General features: G+C 30.8%; 1 protein-coding gene across 4 annotated transcripts in view; it reads left to right on the top strand.

The window, feature by feature from the left end:
* Nucleotides 1–25,421, top strand: part of LOC107452874 (suppressor of lurcher protein 1) — a 39,353-nt gene that overhangs the window by 8,279 nt on the left and 5,653 nt on the right. The window contains exons 1-7 of one of the 4 annotated variants that reach the window (XM_071182874.1): nt 733–1,185; nt 2,750–2,815; nt 11,202–11,403; nt 16,594–16,784; nt 19,173–19,211; nt 19,976–20,144; nt 23,477–23,676. In XM_071182874.1, coding sequence (XP_071038975.1) covers nt 1,053–1,185; nt 2,750–2,815; nt 11,202–11,403; nt 16,594–16,784; nt 19,173–19,211; nt 19,976–20,144; nt 23,477–23,676 — 1,000 coding nt within the window. In that variant the 5' untranslated portion in view covers nt 733–1,052. Of the gene's footprint in view, nt 1–732; nt 1,186–2,749; nt 2,816–11,201; nt 11,404–16,593; nt 16,785–19,172; nt 19,212–19,972; nt 20,145–23,476; nt 23,677–25,421 lie in introns of those variants that run through there. The other 3 variants (XM_043044270.2, XM_071182875.1, XM_071182876.1) reach the window with 3 other exon arrangements.

Raw genomic sequence — 25,421 nt, 5'->3', positions numbered from 1 at the left:
TATTTAATATCTAGGAAGAAATAAAAAATTAGGGCTTTGCTTCAACAAAAAAAATAATCATTTTTTAGCTTTAATGCAGGGATGGGGAAACTACGGCCCGCGGGCCAACTGTGGCCCGCCGGAGGATTTTATCCGGCCCGCGGATAGAATTTTTATTTGCCAATCAGCGGCAAATATAAACAATATACATCCATTTTATTGTCGACTATGTTTAAAATTATTTCTGTTTTTCCTTTTTTAACAAAGTACTGATGACATTTTTACTTTCTCTATTTTTGTTCTACAAAACATAAATTNTGAGGTTGAGATTCGGATTTTGAAGAATTCAAAGGAATGGAAGTTTCCAAAAAGGCAGTCTTAAGACGATCTACACGCATTGTAGCTGTGCGGGATCCGATTTTTAAAGTGAAATGCTTACCTGGTCGAGAGAGTGCCTGGATTGACTTATCTAAAATGCACAATATAATGCACGCAACCTATCTCGCCAAACATTTATCTGACACAGTGAATATAAAATAATTAAATATTTAAATGTGTGCAATAAACTATTTTTTTGTTGTTGCTCAAATAGAGCTTATAAGTTTAGAAATTATCACTGGTGTGACCCAAACGTGATATGAACACGCCTACCTTGGCAGAAGCGCCCACTAAGATTTGAACACGCGTACTTCGATGGATGGTTCACTTTGAACAGTTCACTTGCTACATGTGACTGCGACATTATCCTCCTCCTTGCGCTGTTGATACTCAGTCTCGATCACGCACAACGTATTCACTTGACTGCTAAAGGCAACAAAGAAGCGATCGTGAACGTCTCTCACAAACAGTTAGTTTATTTAATATCTAGGAAGAAATAAAAAATTAGGGCTTTGCTTCAAAAAAAAAAATCATTTTTTAGCTTTAATGAATAGTTAAAAATAAGAGAGGAGGTAAATTTAAAGGAGTGACTTTTCCTTAATACGTTTCTGTTTAATTTTGGTGCATATTGAAATTCCAAAATAAAAGATGTTCGTGTCTGTCCAGATTAATAATGGAAAAAGTGAATCTAATGGATGATCAATACTTGTGCGCATGCGTCGCAGTTGCAGCCTGAGGAGTGTTTTCTCCTCCATTTTGCTCTTCCCACTCAAACAATGTGGTTTCTCCTTGTCTTTATCACAGCTCTTGATAGAGCATCATCCAAAGGTAATCATTTATTTCATGATTCCATTCTCTTTTCGCAACATCTTCTCGGAAACGTTAAAACTTTTAAAAGTATAATGTATTTATTTTTTGGGTGTAATTAATTTGAAGAAAATATCTTGTATTATGATTCATTACTTCTTTGTAAAAAAAAAAAAAAAAGTTCGAAATTTTTTTTTCCCGATATTTTTTTTATTTTAGTAAATAGGGTGCTGTCAGTAAACCTTAATTTTATGTCAATAGAAAAACCTAAGCATCTACACTGTTATCAGCTGAAGGTACAAAAATTATAATTCAAAATAAATCCGTGATGAGGCTTTTCAAGAGCGTTAAAGATTGACAATATTATATATATATTACATGTATACATATGACAATATTATAATTATATGAAATTCTGTTCAAGGGAAAGGGATTTAAATAGTGATTGTATTAAATTATGATTTAAAATTGAAAGAAAAAATTTTAAACGTTCATTTTGAGTAAAATGAATTCATTAAACAAATGTGAAAAATTAGCAAGCGTAAATTAGAGTAAGATAAGAGTAGTGAAGCATTTGACATATTAAAGAAAAATCATATCGTGATCCAATAATTAAACGCACTATGCTCGAAATTAACGGTTGCCACCGGCCACAGGATGAATAAATAAAGCAAATGACGATTAAAAAATTGCCTGCCACCGAATTGCCATTTTTTTCGTCAAAAATACTCACAATGTTCATTTTGTTATTATTATTTTTTTAATAAATATGGAATTGTTATGCATATTTTATAATATTCTGAGAATTATTTTATTTCATGGTTAAATTTTCTCACTTTTTTAAAAATCGACCTTGTAATTTTTGAGAAATACTTATGAAATGATAACATTACTGATATCAACAGTTTAAAAAAGGGATCACATGTTTTGAAAAGTGGCCACTGTTAAAATCGCTACAACTATTGTAATGTATTATTACCATTGGCTTGTAGCAAGATTTCGTCCTACAAGACCTCTATAATAATGCATTCTAAATTCGACCACTCGTTAAATCAGAATTTCAGGTTTGTCAAGAAAAAAAAAGGAAAAAACTAACGTGAATTGTTTCATTTTGTTTCATTTATTAGTGAATTGTTTCATTTTAATTACTTATTGCAACATCTTTTTTTGTTCTGCTTTATCTTACGATTTCAACTTTTTTTCTGATATTTTAAACAAATGAATAAAAGACACGCTTTTAGGAAAATGTTTCTTATTCTGAAATAACAATATTCAAACTTACTTTTCAGTAGGCAGATTTTTAAATAATATACGATTTAAGGCATTTGTGTACAGTGAAATTCCCTACTAATACAAACTTTCGTTCATTAAATTTCGTTAAATATGGTATATGGTTAGAAGAGGTTAAAATGTATTAATAAAAAAGTAAAAAAACGTCCCTTTTTTTTTCATTGCCAATACATTTTGAGCTTGCTAATAAATATTTAGTTTGTTGGTCTAAAAAAAAATATCGTGACACTTTGTGCAATTGTGTTTCTTAGTGTAGCTGTGAATTTGGTAGTAATATCATTCAATTTTTTCACAGCCTTAAACACAAAATTCGTCGTTTATCCAAAGTATTCAAAGTGTTGCACAAATTTAGACGGCTACTGTAAGTTGTTTACTATCTCTACTCTCTGTGTGTTCTTCTTTTCATAATCCCTTAATGGGCCACCCCTAAATGATGTCACACCACTGACCCCCTTCCATTTTTTCACAAAATGTCACCCCCTTGAACATATTACGCTCTATTTTATGCTTGCATGTTATGCTGTTCAGTAAAAATTAAAATATGTCATACAGCTTATTTCAAATTTTATTTTTAAACTTTAATAAAATTTTTTAAATGTCATCTGAGAACAAAATAATTATTATTTACATGCTCAGTTTGATGTTGAAAATGAAAAATAATATGTAGATGCAATATATATGAAATTTCATATAATCTGAGTTTTTAAAATATTTTTTATTTTAACCGCTCAGGTTACTCCCCTCCTTGTCACAAACCTTTCTCCTTTCTTCCAAACGTGACATCATTTACGGACGGTCCTTTCACGGGGTGTTCTGTATTGACTGCTCTAAATATATAATTTTAAAATTCTTGTCCAATAGGATGGCAATATATACACTTTACGGGTCGTCATTGAATGTGAAGAGAGAGAAAACAAGAGCGCTATCAAATCCTAACGAATCAAAAGTGGTGAAGGCATAGATATAAAAACTGGTTTGAGTGCCGGAGAAACTTTTCCACCGTCAGGCAATCTTAGGGTCATTTTCACGCACCTCCGGTCGCATGGAGACCTGATTGGTGGAATCGCGCGTTAAACTCATTAATCTTGCACGATGACGCTCGGAAGGGCGTGAAAATTTTTCATTTTCTTGCAAGAAACTACAGTTTCTTTTTTTTAATCTTATTAGATTTTTGACAAGGATTCTAAAAATATAAATGAAGGGTGCACTCTATATTGTGTCTTCTGAGAATGCATGCTCAACGAAATAGCTGCCTCCTTAAGTGAAAAAAAAAGAAGAATAAAAATAGCAAAAATAGAGCAGAAACCAAATGTTAGAATGCAAACTCGGTGCAGAAGAAAAGTGTCCATACTACTTTGTATGTATCTTGTCTCCGGAAAGGATTGAATCAACTACCAGAATAGACTGAATAGAATAATAAGGCGTCCTAGAAGATCAGATTCGTTTTTGAGATGACGTCATCAAACGCCTATTTCTGTCAATAGGTCGGCTTATTTCAGTCCGATTTCATTTCAGATTCCTAATACTCTTTCGGTGGCAGCACTCTTAATAATCTTTTATTTTGTGATGGCAACACTTTCACACTGTATTTATATAATTGCGTACATACACATACACATGTAACCCACACATACACATACACATGCCTGCATGCACATGTAACAATAAATAAATAAAATAGAGCACCGATATAGGTTGAGAAATTAATATAAATCATCGAGAGAATCGGAATAATACTATGTTATAGGATCTAAATGCAAAATATTAGCACTCCTTCCTTTTTCCCCTCTAATTCACGACCCCATTGACTGCTGGGATTGTTGTAATGCTTCCTTCTATATTATCACTGAATGTTTTCCTTTCCTTTCATGATCTTTGTCTTCAATTTTTAAATAATTCGTCAAGATTCTAGAAGCTCCAAGGGCTCCTCCTCTCTTTGACAAATTGTTCCGGGAACCAAGAACATTTTGGAAATTTCTTCGTAAAATAACTTCCGAATAATGAAGTGAATTTTCTATTTAACGAACTTTGCCTTGAGATCCATTTTCCCTATTTCACAAAATATTTCAGAACATTTCCAACTTGTTAGCACATTTTATGGGGGAAATGACTTTGCATTGATTTTCGCAACCACTTAACTTTTAGAGAAAGCAGTAATATCCCTTTCTCTTTTTGCTTGTATTTCGTACAGGAATCCATACCAAAAATTAATTTACGAGAAAGCATAACAGACATTTCTAAGGCATGGAACTATAATGTTACTACTAATGACTGGATTCTTAGTCAGCGTGGAGAATTTGAAAAGTGTGGAGTACAAGGATGATATTCCTGTAGAAGAATGTGGGTACATCTAAGAGAGAGAACCGCGAAATTAACGATAATATTCTGATTATGGATATTCTTTTTATTGATTTTAAGGTTGCAACCACAGAAACATTAACTGAATCGGATATGTAAGACAGTGTGAGTGTGAAAAAGAAAAACAATGCAGCAATAAATTGTGAGGAACACAAAGAAGATGAAGACAAAAATGATGAGGAAATCACCAAACCATATGATGAAACGTTGAAATCATTTGAAACAAATTCGATAGTCGATAATAATTTACAAGATCTATTTTAATTATGTCCAGTGTTTATGAATTTAAATTTTGTTTTGTGTTCCTCAAGTATTTCGAACGGCGACTTTCTATTTCATGAATTTTCCAAATAATGAACTTTTTATCGGAATTTGCGACTTCGTTAAATAGAGATCTTGCTGTATTTATATCTGGCATCTCATTTCTAAATTTAGATTACAGAATGCTAGAATTCATTTCTTCCTTTAAGGGAATAGGAAATCCCTTAAAGCAGTTCAATATTATCTAATATGTGCGTTGAATTTGGTTATCCCTCTCTATCTCTTAAAATGATGAAATGATGGATTATTTTTTTACTCGTCAAGACTAGCCGAGCAGAGCATATTATTGTGTCATCGAAAATCTTCAAAAGAGAGAACACAACAAACAACAATCAGTGTGAACAATGATACTGCCGCTATATTTACAAATTTTTTTTTCTTCTCTGGTGTTGGTCATAAATGTATTTTTTGACTTCAAGAAGTTTCATAATTTTTTTAAAGCATTTTTCGCTATTTTACAAAACATAAAATACTTCTGACAGACTAATATTAAATATTTATCTATAGGTTATTTACAACAATCAATATATCCATAAAGTTATTTTTTAAGCATTTTTGCTCACACTATTTTATAAACCATAAAATAAATTAAATAAGGAATTTCCTCGGACAGTTTCATTAGTGTGACTATTATTAAAAATTTATTCATTGATTATTTACTCAAAAAATTACGAAAGCATTGTGATTTGATGCAGTTTCTTGCTGGGAACTAAGCATGACGTGGAACAGCATTCTTTTTTAAAATTGATTTATTATAAAAATTTAATTCTATATAGGTTGTTATAGAACTACGATTTTAACACTATTTTTTTTAAAAAATATTTATTTGCTATAGAACTACGATTTTAACACTATTTATTTTTAAATATTTATTTTAGAATTCTTGACAAAAATAGCATATAAAAAGGAAATACACAAGTGATCTTAACGTAATATTTTTTAAAAAGAAAATTATTAAAAATTGGCAAACAGCAAATGTAGCATAAAAACAATCGAAAGCAATTCCTTTTTACGAAGATTGAAAAGTGTTCTTTTTTTTTGTTGTTGGAAACCTTTATTCAGTTTCTTGCAATAATTAAATTTTATTTTAATTTCTCATTTGCGCTCTGATGAATTATGATAATCTTTCATCTAATTTTAATCACCTTTCTTTTTAATCTTAATTAAATATTTAACTTTCGACACAAATTTTAAAACTGATTGAGAGGGGTGTTTTTGGAACAACCTGTGTTGGGTGTTTCTAGTGGAACAGTTGGAGCTCGATTGTTCGTTAACAAATAATTCAGTTATGAAATAAAACTAAGGAAATTTAACATAACATCTTGAAGTGATCTTTGATTGAGGTATAATCTAATTTATGGTTTGAGAGAGCCTAAATTTATTCTTAATTCCCTTCTGGTAGGCAATTCTTCATGGAATAAAAATATACACAGAACTTTTTAATATTATGTAGTGATATACTTTTTAATATTATATAGTGATATACTTTTCAGTGAATTATGTACAGTGCGCAAAAAAATACGCTGAATTACCCTAAATAACTTTTGAATCAAATAATTCACGTTTTACAGCTCAATCTTAATGGTTCGAGGGAGTTCTCTCAAATATGCTACTAATTAGCGCAGACGATATTTTAAGTTACGAAATCAGACACAAAAATAACTTTTTTCTCTGAATAAATATACCTTTTTTTCCGACGGATTTCTGACCCCAAAATATAGGAGCAATCTGGGAAATATGGTCCCAATATTACTTGGTCAGAGGAGCAGTCGGAAAGTTTGGACTCCTTAATGTTAATATTACTTTTTGCGTATTGCCGCAATATCTCGAGAACTTTTTAAGCGAATTTAAAACTTTTTGTACACTATAAATTAAAAAATTCGTTTATCCAAAAATAATTCCATGCAAAATATAATTTTTATCAAATATTTATTATTTTATTTAATATTAGCCAAAAAATAAAATTTTGAAATGTAAGGTACACAAATTTTTACATAATTTCAAAAAATGCCATTTTAAATGAAAAATACAAAATTTACACGAAATCGGTCGAATATATCCTGAGAAATCTAATTTTGAAAAAATCGTAATTTTAAAATTCAATTCGTCAGGAAATATTCGATTGATTTCACTCAAATTTTATATTCGCAATGTAAAATTAAATTCTTTAAAATGATGCAAAAAAGATTTTATACCTCACAATTCAAAATTTTTGCGACTATTGTTAAATTAAATAATACTAAAAGTTTTATTTTGCATGGAATTATCTCTAAACAAACGAATTAATAATTTAGTGTAAATTGTTTTCAATTCTTCTTAAAAGTTCTCGAGATATGACGAAATTCGCAAAGAGTAAAATTAAGATTAAGGGGTCCAACTTTGGACCGCTCTCCTGATCAAACTATTGGAACCATATTTCACAGATTGCAGTTTCCTCCTATATTTTGGTAGTAAGAAACCTGAATCCATCGAAAAAAAAGTTAAGTTTATTCAGAGAAAGTACGTTTTGTGTCTGATCTCTTAAATTAAATATCGTCTGATATCTATTTGAGATCTCCCCCTCGAACGATTAAGATTGAGTCTTAGAATGTGAAGATCCGATCATTAAATCAAAAAATATCCACAGTAGTCCATTTTTTATTTTGCGCTCTGTACACTGAATCTTTTCATAGGAAAGAATATCTTGAACTTAAAATTTTTTTATTTTTTGATACATAGAAAATTCCAGATTTGTCTTATAAAATTGCATTCATACATATAGACATTTTAACTCACGAATTCAAATGCCACATTTATCAAAGAATTTTATTTTAAGAATTTATTACATTAAATTAAGAATTAAAATGTTCTTTCTATTTAAGAATTAAAATGATTTAATTAAGAACTAATTTTTTTATTATCTATAAATGGAATCTATCTATACACGTGCGTGTTCTGATTTTTATTGAAAATTATCCATAAAATTAAATATAGGTGAAACTGTATGCAAAACTATTTGCTGACGAATATTATTAACAGGGTTGGCAAGTTTTTAACACCTGACGGTTTATACCATGGTTTTTACCGTCATGTCAAAAACCCCTTTGTCAAAAACGTCGAAAACTGTCAAAAACCCATAGTTTTGATAAAACTGTATTTTAATTTGAGTTTAACTGCTTATTATTTAAAATTAATTCATTTTTGGGCAATAAAATTAGAAAAAAAGTTGTTAAAGAATATTTAAGAACAGATTTTTGCACTTTCCCAACATGATTATATCAAATCATACTATTTGAAGTAAAATATTGGGATGCTAAAAAATTTTTTAAACATTTCCAAGCATCATTTTGTTTGGCATATTACATTACTGAAAAGTGTCAAGTCATTCCTGACGTAGAGTTTGTCAGTAGTTACAAGTTTTGAAAGTTTTGTTTAGCTTATTTCTAATATTTAAGGAATGCCAAATTTTAAATTCTTCTTTCTAGTTCCTGAATTTATTAATAGTTCCAAGTTTGTTTGTTTGTTTGTTTATTTCTAACAATTGAGAAGTGCAAAATTTCGAATCCTTTGCAAATCAAGCTACTATAATGATAAAAGTTAAGTATCACTATTTTCGATTAGTATGTTACAATATTTTCGTATGAATGTATATCCTTCTATAAGAATACTTGTATATAGTTGCAAAATCAATAGCAATCATTTACAATATTCATTTATAAAGGCAATTAAGTGAAAATAATATATTGTCCACTATATGCCGTAAATTAAAGAAAACAGTAGGTTTTTGACGGTTTTTACCACTGTCGTGTCAAAAACCAGTTTTTTACGGCAAAAACCCAACCCTGATTATTAACCATTTATTTTTGTTGAGTGTTTTTAGATATGCTATATGATTATATATAAATAAATGACATTTTTTTCTGGTCTAAATTAATTCAACTGACAAATAGGGTTTGCATATGGGTGGGCTTGAATGGAGCTGAAATAACTGAATATATTGGCTTAGATAGAAATAACTATGGTTATACAGTCAAACCCTGCTATAATGAACGCGGTTTATAGTGAACGAAATGTTCGCTCCCATGTCTTGCTATATACATATAATATCATTTTTTGTGGATATAGTGAACCAAAAGATGAGAGGAAATTGGTTATTGTGAACTTTTTTCTGCCTTCGACTGATTTTTTCCTTCTTCATTTTTTTTGGTCACTTTGAAATTTCTACATAAAATACATATACCCATTTTTAAAACCATCTATTGAGCAGAATATAGCCATAAGCATTTTTTCTTGTTTGCTACTTCTATCTCAATTTCCCATCCGTAAATGTTTTGTACGCAAGACGTAGAGTCATAAAAAATAAAAGTGAACCCATTTTTGTGACTACATATTGCTTTTTAATCATTTTTGTATTTCCTTTTTTTTTGGTCATCTATTTAAATAATGTGTCATAAAAGGGAGCAGTTCGGAAAAATGAGTTAAAATTGTTTGCAGTACGAATATAGTGAAGTTCCGGTTATAGTGAACCGAAATTTCGGTCCCTTGAAAGTTCGCTATAGCGGCGTTTGACTGTATTTATATTATCGTTATGAAGACTTTGAGTCTTTACTTATAGAGTGAGCCCTTCAACGTAATTACGAGATAGCCTGGTCGGTAGGGCGCTGGGCCCATATCCAAGAGGTCGTGGGTTCGATCCTCGCCGGCCGAAGACTCCCCGTGTAGTAAATGGTGACTGATGCACGTTAAATCTGTCGAGTCTCAAAGTCCTCCATGTTCCCACAACAAATCAATATCTCTGGGGGTACTGATCCAGGAGTTTCCTTGTCTTCTGGATTGGTTCAAAATTACAAGGCTACGGAGTTGAACGTAAGTAGTCGTAAACCCATGAAATTGGGTCGGCTGTTCAACGACGGTTATAAAATAAAAACAAATCACACGCAAGAATGTAGTCATGTAGCTTTAATTTTGATTTTTAAAGAAGATTAAAAAATAAATAAAAAAACGTTGTGATCGCCATTACGCATTAAATTACGGCATACATCACATTACGTATTACGATCACTGGTTACCCATTGGCCAAGTGCTTTGTGTTTCTGAATTGTCCCCGTTAAACGTCACACCATTCATGGGTTGCAAAAACTGTCTCCAGTGATGTTGGTCTTCGGATTGATCCTGCCCTATGTACGTGTTTCAAAATACTTTTTCTTCCTCAGCATTCATATTTATATTATAATCACCGTCAAGAAAGTAATTATACGTTAATAATAAAATATATAAAAATAGTTTAAATTATTATTATGTAAATACATTAAAAATGCCTGCTAGTGAAAAGAAAAAGAGCAGCGGTCGCCTTAGCAACGCATGCGCACTGTTTACTATTACTCTTGAGCACAGTTTAAAAGTGTGTGGACGCCATCAAATCCAAAACAAGACCAACAGAGCCAGATTAACCATTAGGCCATGACCTGGGGCCCCCAATGATTAGGGGCCCCTTAAAATGGATTTTTTGAAAATAAATTTTAAAAAATTAAGAAAAATAATGATTTTTTTTAAAAAAAAATCAATTTTAAATATATATTAATGAAATACGATTATTTTTTTATATAATGTTAATCATATTTATTTATTACTTATTAAAATTTAATTCATTATTATTTATTTTAATTTTAAATATGCTTTCTTAAATGAAAAGATAAATACTTTTATATTTGAATAAATAAAAAATATGCAAGAAAAAAAATTTAATCTAAGGGTCCCAAAATTTTGGAATGGCCTAGGGCCCCGCTTGCGTTTAATCCGGCTCTGACCAAGACCCAATTTTGCCAATGGGTCTCTATATGGGTCTCTGATAAAACTTTGCACAAAACAAAACTGTAAAGTTTTGGTCAAGATGTTTTTCTACTGTGGTCAAAACTTTTGAACTCTGAAACTTACAGAAGAAATTCTTTTTTTCTTTCACCGAATTTAATTTAAAATATTTACAGTAATAATTCTTTTCTTAATTGAAATGAAGGCATTTTAATTAAAAGATATGGCAAGACTCTGTTTAACGTCATATTTATGTAGTTGTTCTTTCTTGTTTTTATTAGCTCCCACCTCTTCATGTAGTCAAGAAATCAACAGCACAATATTTAAAAATGGAACATTTACGAGTCCCAATTATCCCGAACCTTATCCACCCAACATATACTGCGTCTATAAATTCATCGGAAAAGCAAAAGAACGACTCCAGATAAGTTTCACTGACTTCGATCTCTACCTGCCCCCCAACCCTGACGAACCTCCAAAAGAGTGAGTACCTCAAGATTATTGTGTTTTAAATGGATGATTTTATTTAAGAAATGATGACACCATTTTTTAAAAGCATTAAGCAAAAGAAGAATTTTATTTTTAATGAAAGTAATGCTGACAAAAATAATCAATATATATATATATATATATGTTACCGTTAAAGTATATAATGCAGTTATTTCATAGAATACCTAGTTATTCCATGAAATAACTGATCGTGTCCGTTAAAGTGTGTAATATGTTATTAATTTGACACTTTAACTAGTTACTCTATGAAATAACTAGGTATTCTATAAATTAACTAATGAGAGACAGTTAAAGTGTAAAATAAACAATTTATCTAAAATGAAATAACTAGGTATTCTATAAATAAACTAATGATAGACAATTAAAATTAAAAAGAAACAATTTATCTAATTTATGCAGCGTATAAATGTTATTTATGGAAACGAACCATAAAATCATTTGTTACAACAAGGATTACTAGAATGACACTTGGAATTACAAAGAACATTATTTCTAAAACAAAAACTTTTTTTGTTGACACACTGGGTTTTACGCGAACATTTTTTAAATCCCTGACCACTACCTAAACTTTTAACTGTAGCATATAGATTATTTTACACTTTAACGGGTTGCAGATCGTTATTCTATGAAATAACTAGTTAAACCATGAAATACAAGAGAGTTTTACACTTTAACGGACACGATCAGTTATTTCATGTAATAACTAGGTATTCTATAAAATAACGGATTTCATACTTTAACGGTAACATATGTATATATATTATATCTAAGCATATTTTATTTTTATAACCTAATTTAACTATTAACTATTCCTAATTAAAAATTGTTAGTATCTGTACATTTTTGTATCAGTTCATACAAAAAAGTACAAACGCTAACATGGCACATGGCTCCGTTGCCAAAAGTAGCAAATAAAAATCATTTAACTGTTTTAATGGTTGAGATGTTTTAAAAATCGTTTGGGTTTTTCTTTTATCGTGCACGCCCTCAGTTTCTTTTTACTTATTAATTTTTTTAAAGAAAGCTGAGGCATTTGCATCAGCAACTCTTGTTATTTGAATTTTATTATAACTGGTGCAAATTGTTCTGCATGCGAGTCCAACTTGTATAAAACCATGATTTCAGAGTTGCTTAAGAGTTTGTTTTCTCACACGTGCGAATGGGAGGGGGGGGGGGTAAGNGGGGGGGGGGGGGGTAAGCACTGTAAAGAGAACACAGTAAAAAAATAGTCCCCAGGAAGAAAAAAAAAAGCCGAACCCGTAATGCAAAACCCAGCTCAAAAATACGAATTTGTTTAAAAAAAAAAGTTTATTAATATGTAAAAATTGGTTTGTAGTTTGCGGAAAAAACTTCAAAATCTTTTTTTAAATTAAATTATTATAAATTTTAAGAAATTCAATAATCTTCTTAATTCCAATAATTTCACCTAACCAATTGTATTATAGTGTGCAAATAAAATTTAAAAAATTGTCTCAAAATAGAAATAGTTTTATTCATAATTTTTAACTTGACCCCTTTCAGAAATTACTGTTACATTAATTGTTGATACATTAAGTATGATAACACTATTATAGAAATAAAATTTTTTAAATCAGTTGTGAAATTTGTGTAGTTTTACGTACAAAGTAGTGATATTGTGTGTAATAAATGAGTGATGATATTCTGCTTTTAACTTACTGCGTCAAGCTTAAAAAGGATTTTTTCGATGTTATTTTTTCCTGATTTTTTTTCTTCGCGTTGTTAGTTTTGTTTTCTGAAAATTATGCCATTTAAAATATTACTTATAGTCATCAAACAAGAGATTTGCATTGTGTTCATACTTATAAGATTGTTGTTATTTAAATAAAATAAAAGTTTTGTATCTATATTTTGTGCTAGCTGGAATAGGGAGGATGTCCCCATAAGCTTTTGTGGGGATGGTTAGCTGGTAAACGGCCTAATAAATTTGTCATTAAATCAATTTGATTACAACATATTAAAGAAGATTGCTATGTTCCCACATTGAAAACTGCACATTTTATAATATGCTACTTGGTGGTCCGGGCTAGCCTGTTTGGTAAGGCACGGGCCCATGTCCAAGAGTTCGTGGGTTCAATGCCCGCCTACCGAAGACTCCCCGTGTGGTAAATGGTGACTGATGCAAGGTTAAATCTGTCGGGTCACAAAGTCCTCCATGATACCATAACAAATCAATACCCCTTTGGGTACTGAAATTGTGATTGAAAGATTGTAAGCTGCATCATACACCCGTTTCGGATTCCCTAGTTCATACATGAAATATGATTTGAATGCTAGGCTTTTTTTTCAATTTTACACGAATAGTGAATGAATCATTTATAATGCGTGGAAGACAGTCTACGGTGCAAGTTATTGGGTACGTTGACAATAAATCCTTTTATCCCTAACTGGTGATCAACACACAATTCTCATATTTGCATGAAAGGGATTCGGAGAGTCACAATTCGCTCTTCGGTAGGGTTTAATTCTCTCAACCACTTTGGTACTATTGTGAGGGACGGGCTTCATGCTTGCGTTTGCGGACGGAATCCTTTTTGTTTTTCCGTTTGTGTGATAAGGTAACTTCTGATCCAGGAGTTACCTTGTCTTCTAGATTGGTTCACAATTACAAGGTTATAAATGTGCTACATGATGGCTCAGAGGATAGAGCGTTTGCTTTCCAATGAGGCGAACCGTGTTCGAATCCCAGCAATAGCTGGTCGATACGAATTCCGCATCCGGTTTGCACCGACCACAGTGCTGGCGTAAAATATCCTTAATGCTGGATAGATCATGGGTTAGAGTCCCCTTGCCGTCAGGCTAACAGTGGGAAGTCTTCCTGTCCATGTAACGCTTATGCTGGTTAGTTCCATCAAAAAGTCCTCCACGAAAAGCAAATTTCTTCCAATACTTGATTCAAGAGTTCCCTCGTCCTCTGATACAGGCTCAAAATTACAAGGCTATGGAGTTGAACATTAGTAGTCGTAAACCCAAAATACGATCGACTGTTCAATGAAATAAAATAAAATAATTTTTTTCGAAATGTCTTCTTTTAATAGAGTTTGGTGCTGCATTTCAGTGCCGAAAGCATACCAAGTATTTTCGTTTGATTGATAATTCTCTAGTTCGGGTAATTTCCTAATTTTAATGATTTCTTATGACATATTTACTGTAATAAAAACAACGGAAAACTGATTTCAACTTAATATTATAATTTTGCTCTGCATAATATTCAATTTTTCAGTTTCTACATTCATTTATAGTTTTGGCACCCTAAATAGTAATTATTATATCTACATCTTTACACTTTTTAGAAATTGTTCATTTTTATGGTGATAATAAATACACATATCAAATTTATTTATAATTAAAGCTTTAATAAATCTTTCAATGTTATTTCTTTGTGTAAATTCTCTTTTTATAACTCATTATTCAAAACGCTCTCAAAGTTCACATCCGGTGATTTAATTCTAATTCTTCACACTTTTCACAAAATATTCTAACCTATCAGAATCGTCCCCTGTTAGACACGTGATTACTTGAGATATTTAAAATCCCTCAAGTAAAAACAGCATTCACCAGAAGAATCATCGGCACGCATAATGTTTTTTTTACCTTTAATGAAGCATGTATATATAAAAAGCAACACAATTTTAAGGATTCAATTCATTATGAACTGTTCTATGGTTATGTATTGCAATTTTTTCAACAAGTCTGACTAACTCATTTCAAATGGTAAAATACAAATATTTAAGTTATATCATATTTCAATTTTAAAAAAAGTTAGTTTTGAATTGAGGCAATTTTTTACCCTCAATTTTCACAACTATGTTGAAACATTTATCTATGAGGATATTTTCTGTAACGAAAACGTACAATTCGGTTATTTTTCCTTTAGTGTGAAAATGCATNTTGCGAAGCAAACCATATAAGATTGCGTAGCAATTTTCGGGGGTTGGCGAGCGTTAGAGAGCAGGGGGCACAGCCCACTAGTATATATATAAAAAGCAACACAATTTTAAGGGTTCAATTCATTATGAACTGTTCTATGGCTATGTATTGCAATTTTTTCAACAAGTCTGGCTAACTCATTTCAAATGGTAAAATACAAATATTTAAGTTATATCATATTTCAATTTTAAAAAAAGTTAGTTTTGAATTGAGGCAATTTTTTACCCTCAATTTTCACAACTATGTTGAAACATTTATCTATGAGGATATTTTCTGTAACGAAAACGTACAATTCGGTTATTTTTCCTTTAGTGTGAAAATGCATTTTTATTAAAAAAAAAATTATTTTGTTAAATTTTTTTTTCTTTCTTTAAGAAGAAATGTGTTGTCATTTTATATTATAACCGTCATTGGACAACCGACCCCATTCTGGTTTTACGATTACTAATGCTCAACTCCGTAACCTTGCATTTTTTGAACTCAACCCAGAAGACAAGTGAACTCCTGGATGAGTACCCAAAGTGGTATTGATTTGTTATGGAAACGTGGAGGACTTTGTGACCCAGACAGATTTAACGCGCACTAGTCACCATTTAATACACGGGGATTTTTCGGCTAACTGGATTCGAACTCCCGCTCTCTTGAATGCGAGTCCAACTCCCTACCAACCAGACTATCACGGTCCTTAATGTGTTGTCATTTTATCTCTTATTTTATATTCGTCGTTGAACAGCCTACCCAATTTTAGGTTTACGACCACTAATGTTCTACTCCGTAGCCTTGTAATTTTGAACACAACCCAGAAGACATGGAAACTCTTGTATCTCCAGAGGTATAATTTGTTATAAGAACACGGAGGGCTTTGTGACCCGACATATTTAACGTGCATCCGTCACCATTTACTACAAGGGGAGCCTTCAACTGGCGGGTATCGAGCCCACGACCTCTTGGACAAGGGTCCAGTGCCCTACCAACCAGGTTATCCCGGCCTAATGTGTTGTCATTGGAGACTACGAAGATTTGTTTTTCCTTTAACGATAAAAAAAAATGAAATCGAGTAGCATAATAAGCGCTGATTTTTGGCAGTCGGATGCCCCAAATGTGTTTTCGCTAAAGAAAAATCCCATAAGAAAGATTTTGTTTCCAGCTGACTCTATTTTACAGTTATCGTTACTCTCAATAATCAACCTGAAAGTAAGATTATTAATTTTTCAGTTGTGAGGCTGTGGATGCGGTGATGATTTTCATAACGATCCGCGGTCGCCGAGAGAGGCTGAATAACTTCTGCGGAAACAAGCTTCCGGCTCAGTTAATGTCTAACGGACCCACAATGGAACTAGAATTTAGATCCTATCATTTCACCTCTCAAGTAAAAGGTTTCAGATCCATCTACCGTTTTGTTACAGGTAAGAACACTTTTGAGAACAGTTATGGTATGCAGTGTGAATTCTGTAAGAATCAATTCAAACCCCTTTAATTTAATCTAAATATTTAGTTTTTTTCCCCGTATATTTTAAGAATGTCTCTAGAATTGGGAAAGAAATCCACATAAATTTTAAATTTTCCGATTTTATGAAGAACCAATTTAAAATAGTTTTGCAAACTTGGCGAGATACCTGAATACATATCTAATTATTTAAGAGTTGAATATCTAGTTATTTAACTTCGTTTAGTATCTGTCAACTACATAATTTGTATTTAGGCATGAAAATAACCAATGAGCCAAGCCGAATAGTGGAAAGAAAATGAATGTTTAGTAACATTTTGGGGATGGCTACTACAACAATTGCAAAATGAGTTTTCTTCTCTGGTGAATAAAATATTTGGTCTATGAGAAACAATTAAAAACTTATTGTGAGACTACTTTGGTTTGTCTTAACGTGGTGAATGCAGCTTAGTTGCAGTGGAATCTAATTTTAAAAAAAATCCCAATAGAACTCATCTGTAATAGGAAAATTGGAAATTTCGCTTCTTAAAATAACTATTGTACTAGCCATTTCCAAAATGTTAAATACATATTAGTTTAATTGAAATTTATCTAATATCTATTATCAATCAATATCTAGTATCAATTTAATACATATTTTTTTAAAAACATTATGTTAAAAACTAAAAAAAGTATAATATTTTTATTACAAATTTCGTTACTTTTTTGGCTTGGTTAGCCGGGAGCAAAAAAATGCTACGATTTTTTTTCATTTATTTTATTTAATAATTTATGAACATCTATTTTGTTAAGTGTTTAAGAAAATAATAAAAATAAAATTCAGATTATACTTTTATTAGAAATATTATGTTAAAATACTAAGCTTTTTACCATTCGACTAAAGTGTGTTTAATCATGTGGAAGGTGCAGCAAATACTACACTAAATAGACACAGATTAGAAACTGATGCTATATGGTTAGTCATTTATCACAGTTATGAATTTGTATTACTATAAATAAATTGATTGGGTTTATAAACGACACTCTAGCCTTATATTGTTTACTTAATTTTGCCTGACTTTATGATAAAATATATCTTTGTAAATTAAAAGAATTTGATGCTTACTCTACATACAAAATTAACCAAATTTGAAAAAAAAAGAAAAAAAGAAAACATTATTGATTTAGGAAAATTAACTTAATATGAAAAATCTTCCTTTCAATCTGAAGAATTTGTTTCATCAGTACTTTTTATTTTGCACTTCCAAATCGCTCAAATATATTTTTTTGTTTTGTTTATAAATTAGGAATTATTTGTGAAAACTCTTTTTTTTTTGATTAATGGCGGTCACTTGGGTCTATTTCCCATTTTCCTCAGAAATGCCAGAATTGCTACTCTCTTATCGTTACCCAGTGAGTACCTATGGCTAAGCCACGGCGGTGGAGCAGTGTCGCCCACGTCATACAACCACAAACCCGTTTATAGGGCGGGTTACATTCACACAGAAGAAAGGACATGGAACACAGAGAGAGAGAGAAAAAGAAACATCCATGCCCTGAGCGGGATTCGAACCCGCAACCATTCGCTCCGCAGTCAGTCGCGCTAACCACTCTGTCATCTGGTCGGCTGTGAAAACTTAATTTTTAGATAAAATTTTTGTCAAAGAATTTTAAATTAATAAACTTGTTTCGCAAAATCAAATGATCAAATATTATGAATTTATTTATACTCTGCATTCTATAGTTTTTGAGTAATTTTAACGATAAATTATTGGATGTAAAGCATAAATTTACTCTTTATTTAAGATCATCAAATTTAGTAAGATCAAGTTCTTAAAGGATTAAGATGTCTCTCCGATATCCAATAAAAATTTCTCAACAAATATCCAAACAACACATACAATTGATATTTAATAGATATCAATGATATCCTTTAGATATCAATGCTGCAGGTTGGATATTTCATGTGGATATCTGTCAGATGTTTCTTGGATATACAGCTTATGTCCCAACATCCAAATATCTGCGGGGGGAGTTGTTTTCGACAATGTAAACCTTCATCTATGAAAAGGTACCCCAACATAGAATAGAGTTAACATGTCTTTTATACTATANCCTTTCTTTTTTTTTTTTTTTTTTTTTGTAGTGGTAGACACACTACATATCTGTTAAACTTCACACGTGCAATTTTTGGATTTCCGACGGATATTCAGATATTTTGGAGATCTCTGTTAGATTTGAGAATATCCAGGTTTTCAAGACATAACTCAAAGATGTTTTTGATGTTATTTGTGTGGGAATATTTGCCATTATAAATCTTCATTTATTTATTTTGAGTATAACTCACATCTCATGTATTTTGTTTCAGATTTTGGGATCTCAGGTACGAGGGCGGAGGGTTCATCAGGTAAGAACTTTTTTTCTTTGGCCGATTTTTAAAATTTTAAGCCATCCAAGTGCGGGCTCAAAATAGAGTTTTATATTATACCGTCCGTTCTAACTACAATTCACAATAGCATATTAAATTGTTATCGATCGAGACACATTTAGTGTCCAACAAAAAGAAATGAAATCTTTTGATTTAAAACACATATCCAGAGGGACTTAATGTTTCGAACCAAGTTTTTGGGAAGAAAATGAAGTCATTATTCATGGAAGGGCATTAACAGAACAGTGTCGGAGTAATTTTTAACTCGTTATAAGCATCCAATTTCTTTCATATTAACATTTTGGACTATGACTCGTCGTGCATATTATCGCGATCTTTTACTGAAACTTGTCTAAATCTTATAAAATAATAGTCAGGACTGAACCATTTATTGAATTAACCCATTTGAGCTGGAATTTTTTTATATGATGTGACGCAAAAAAAAAAAGTATTTAAGTAACTTAAAGTTAATTAACATTCTGAATTATGTAGAGAAACATAGCTTAACTTCAGTGCTAAGTATAAAACAATGTACTGAAGCATCGCGATGACGATACATCATGATGCAAAAATCTTAACATGGCTCAGCACTAAGTCACTATTCCATGCTTCCGAAATTGTTTCCTTCGTTAAATCCGAGAAATAGAAGGGAGAAGAAAAAAAATGCTCTCTAAAAAGTATATTCATATATAGCATTGTATGAAGCTCGTTCTACTTTTGAAATGTGTATTTTGTTCCAGAAGAATGCCGTTTCATATTTCGCAGTGAAGACAGGGGTAATGGAACTTTCAATTCACCGAATTATCCCGGGTTCTACCCCAGAGACACGGAATGCCACTACACATTCATTGGAAAAGACAAAGAGAGAGTCCACATTACTTTCGCATACTTTGATGTAGATGGTATACCTCCGTAAGTACGCTTGCTTCTTATCAATTACCTATCACTTTCTTTTTCTGGGTTGGGGTTTTGGACGTCCTGAACTGGTTTTAGACAGGACACATGGGTTTTACTGGCTTAAAGTGTCCAAAACCTTGAACATTTTTAAAAGGTAAAAATTTTATATGTGTGACCATTGTACACATAATTACATATATTAATAATTACTTTATATTAAGTAAATATATTAATAAATACTTTTACTTTAAATTATTAAAGGAAAATAATATACTGTAATATAACAGGAAAATATTAATAACTTTTGAAGTTGCACAATTCTCCTAATAACAAAAGTGAATACCTTATCCTTTAAACATACTTTTAATACTGATAAATTATGTTTTTGCATAAGGGTAAATGATACAATATTTAAAATAATAATAAACTTTTTTAATAGAGCATAAACTTGTCTTCATTTTGTTTCTTGTTCCAAAACTTCGCATTAATTTTTTAAAATTGTGACATAATTTGAACAAAAGGGTTTTGGATAGTTTTGGACTGGATTAATCCATTCTGACCTAAACCTTGCCAACTCTTTTTTTTTTCTTTTTTTTTGTCTATTTAGCTTTAATCTGTGGATCAAAATAAACTTCAAATCGGTAGATTGAATAAAGGTCAGATGTTGGAAATTTGTATTTTTCGGTAGTGGCGTCTTTTCAGCTTTGTTCATTAACCTTCTTTGAAGTTACCTCCAAAAGTATCACAGCTCCTTATTTTAAACAAATTTCTTTAATCCGTATCAACTTAAATCTGATTCGTAATCTAACTTAACAGCTTCCCTGATTATTCCGAGTTAACTCGGATTATGTATATATTATAAATAATTTTTTCCCGCGAAAACAACTCATACACAGCTGAATAAGTTAGTATGTTTTGTTTTATTACGTTTTTACTCGGTTGGAAGCAAAAAAAAGAAAAATAAAAAAATTATAATTTACAATAATTTGTGGTAATTGGAAGTTTGCCAAGTTTTGTTTGGGAGTTATGCTGCTTGATTGTGGTACTGCACACGTATTTTGTGTGATTGTATATACGATGGTTCCTGAATTTACACAGAAAAAAGAATACAAAAAAAATGGAATATCACTTCACAGGCATTTGGAAACTATCACTTTTGTGTTGTCCCTTGTTTTAAAAACTATCATACGAAGACTATAAGACTATTTAACTTTTTTCTTTTGTCCGAGATAACTAACTCATGATAGTTAACTGATGGCAAATTAAATGTTTTTTACACATTAAAAAAAATTAAAATTTCAACTTAAAACGTGTGTATTTATGTTTTGTTTTAGTTTCTTATATTTATTAATGAAATAAAAAAAAATATGCTGTTTTTTTGCTGGTAAGGTTAACTTTAAAAGACTAAGAATCAGGTGTTCAGGCTGAAATTTTCCGTCTCTCTCATGCTGTAGATTCAAACAAAAAACATTGTTTATTAATGAATGCTTTTTCTAACACCTTCTTTTCAATTCACACACAGAGAGTTTTTAGGACAGTTAGTAATTCAAAACTAAATTTCGTGAATACATACTTTCAACAATTCCCATTTTTTATATTTTTTACCCTAAATCCACTGTTATTTTGCGAAACCCAAACAGACAGTTGAATTTAAAGATGGAATCTAGTCTACTTCTGAATTTGTCTTTTGTGTAGGCTGAAAAGAACAAATAATATATAAAAAAAATTTTTTTTTAAATTCAATTCCTACTTAGGTCAACAAAGAAATTTTTTATTTTAGTTACTTTTCATTAAATAATTAAAAAAAAATTTCTCTCTCTTATAAAAATAAATTTAATGAATGAATTAATATTTGATAAAAACTGTTTTAACCTCAAGCGTTATCTACGTTATCTACCTCAAGCGTTCAAAGATAATGTATTTGAATTTGAGTGGATGAATAAAAAGTATTTTATGAACGATAGAAAATTCAAACATCGATATAGGGAGAGTGTGAACTAATTGTAGGAATTGGAAAAAAAAAAAGAAGAAAAAAAAGGCGCGGATATCACACAACTATAAAAGTATAAACTTGGTAATGTAGACCCCACGTGCTACCTCGTAATGTTCTTTATCGAATTTATCTCACCCAGCGAATATAAAATAATTAAATGTGTACAATAAACTATTTTTTTGTTCAAATACAGCTGGGAAATATAGGGAAAACGTAAACTAACAGTAGGAATTGAATAAAATATAGCTGAATTATGGTATAGTTGAAATGTGAATAAATTAGAATTGATAATACTTTTAATATTTCCTTATACAGTACAGAACCCGTTATCCGGAATTCAGAAAACCGAAAAACCGGAACGAAATTCGATAAATCCCCCCCTTTTTTTTAAACTTTTTTTTTCTCCTCATAAGATTTTAGGATTTTCCTTTCTTTTTTGAAAGATGTTTACCTTACCATCATTTTGGAAATAATCATTAGTATATTACTTTATCGTTTTTTCTTCTTTTCAAGATTATTTCCGAATTTTTTTTTTTTTTTAGTTGGGTTTAACAATAAAAAAACAACTTTTTGCAGCGATTCAGAAAACCGGAAAAATCAGTCATAGAGATGGTCCCGATCGTTCCGGATAATCGGTTCCCTACTGTTGTTGAATTTGGTTATTTTATTTTCAGTATGATGGGAACTTGGGGCATTTTTTTTTATAAACGTATAAAAAAATGTCATCTTTGTCATCTGGTGTCATCTTTGAGTGTTATCATCTCAGTGAAACTTTGGTTTACCTTAGAACATTTTAATCTTAGAAGCACTTAGCCTTGAAAGGGAGACACTTGAACTTTTAGTCGACTATTTTATTTATTCTATTGGGCTTATTTTAGTCTTTTTTATTTTTAATGTGATTTTTCATATTTTACCATTTGATGTTTTACCTGACCTTACTTTTATATGTTTTTACCTGTATTTTTGACACTTTTATTGTCGGTTGATTTTATCCACTTTGATGTTTTAAGGACTTTTAATCTTTATTCTGTTTTATTTTTATTTTACTTTTTCGATTTTGGGATTTTTCCTATGTGTTTTCATCTTTTTAATTTAGTAATTTTACTTTTCTGTAGTTTGGTAGTGTTTAGTCAAACGGGTGAAACCCTTATCCGCAAACTCCTTCGGGGGTAGATCGGTTACTATTGGTCTTATAAACGTATATCCTTTTATTAATTTGTTCAATATATAATTAAGAGGAAAAATGTTATGCACAATAAAACAAACTTATTTTTAGAAGAAAAAAAAATAAATCTATTCTAATGCAGTATTAAAGGATGTTCTATATTCTTTGGGGGGAAAAAAAACCCCACAGGTGCCTGAGTGAGACAGCGAGTGACTATGTAGAGTTCTCGAATTACAAGACAGTTGACAGAAAGCTTGCAAGACACTGTGGAATCCAGAAACCTAAACTGATTGAATCAGATGCAGATTTTTTCAGAGTCGTCTTCAGTTCGAACGACAAGTTCGATGCGACGGGATTCGAGGCATTCTATCAATTCCGTAAACAAGTGGGTGAGTGAAAATGAATTGCAATGTTCTATTTTCAGGGCACACATTTTCCTGGTATAGGGATGGGATTGGTCAAAAGGCAAAAAAGCTGAATTTCCATTTGAGTGCAATTGTTTAATAATGAATTCCAGAAAATTTAAGATAATAAATAACTATGTGTTGACATAAAATTGTGTGCTAATTTATTAATATATGATTACATCAATACTTAACATTTAGTAAAAAGTAAAATTACCAATTGAAAAAACAAAGCTAGAAATCATATTTTTCTTCAGTTTACATAAAGGAGACAATTATTACTTGAGAAACTGCCTGGTATAGCAAATTAAAACTACTGAGAACATTCCCTTTCTCTTAATAAATACTGTTCTGTGATTTATAACAAATATATCAGTCACATGACTTTTTAAATTATTTAGAAAAGAAAGTAAACTTTTACAATTGGAATCACTATGTTTATATTATAATCAAACCCTGTGAAACATATCAATAACTGTGAAGTAGAAACATATAGTAACTCTTTAGCATACAAAAATTGCTATTTCAGTTTGAAAAATTACATGAAAATCAACAACTGTTTAGATAATTATATTTCATCTGATAAGAATTTAGCATTTTATAGAAAGAAAAAGCAGCATTACTTTTTAAATTTAGGATTCTGGTGTTGAGTTAATTAACTCGTTTTCTAAAAAGAATTGAATCACTTTCTAAGTGATTGCTTTTATTTGCAATATCTTTTATGTTTGCTATATCTTTTTATTTTTTATTTTTACTTAATTTGCTGCAAATGCTTCATGTTTCACAAAAACAAGCTAAAAAATCCTTTAACAAGGTCAAATTGCTCGTAATGCAGCTTGTGAATGAGAGGGGAAAGAGATGGGTGATTAATTTAGTCATTAGCCCACCTTTTAACATCTTTTGACAAATCCTATATTTTCTTTCTTTACCTGTCTGTGTCACATTCTTCTTTGCAAGCACAGAATGTAAGTTATGAATATATATACTCTTCCAGTTTCGCTGATGTTGTAATGCCTATACATGCTAATAATTGTCGATAGAAACACAATCACCTTTATAACAACGAATTCAAGAAAAAAAACTTACTACTTACATTACAAGAATCGCGATAATTGATTTTAAAATCGCGCGTGAATGCAAATAGCGATCTTGGATTTTTAAAGTCGTGTAAATATGAATCACGATTATGGATTTTGAAATCAAGTGAATATGAAACTCGATATTCGATTTTAAAAGTTAGAAAATACAAATTGCGTTATAGAATTTTTAGATCGCGTAAATGCGAATCACGATGCATAATTTTTAGATCGTGTGAATCCCAATGCCTTATTTTAAAATCGCGTATAAATACGAAAATCAATGTTTGATATTATAACCGCGTTAACAAATCACGACATTCGATTTTAAACTCGCTTGAATATGAATCGCTACCTAGGTTTTTAAAAATGCGTAAATACAAATCGTGATATTGGATTTTTAAATCTCGTAAGGGGCCGTTCAAAAAGTCCGTACATCCCAAAGGGGGGGAGGGGATTTCCTATTTTGTACGATGGGGAGGGGGGAAGTATTATACAAAGTACGTACATTATAAGCATACACCAAAGATAAAAGTTAGGTGTTATTGTTTAAATAATTTAAATGAGTAAATTATTTTAAATAAATATTTAATTTTATTTAAAACATAATTAGTTTAATTTTTATGAAAATAGGGGGTAGACTAATAAAATGTA

The sequence above is a fragment of the Parasteatoda tepidariorum genome, chromosome 6 (genome assembly GCF_043381705.1).
Source record: "Parasteatoda tepidariorum isolate YZ-2023 chromosome 6, CAS_Ptep_4.0, whole genome shotgun sequence".
NCBI lineage: Eukaryota > Metazoa > Arthropoda > Arachnida > Araneae > Theridiidae > Parasteatoda > Parasteatoda tepidariorum.
Note: the sequence above shows the minus strand (reverse complement) of the source record. Positions and strands in the feature narration are given on the sequence as shown.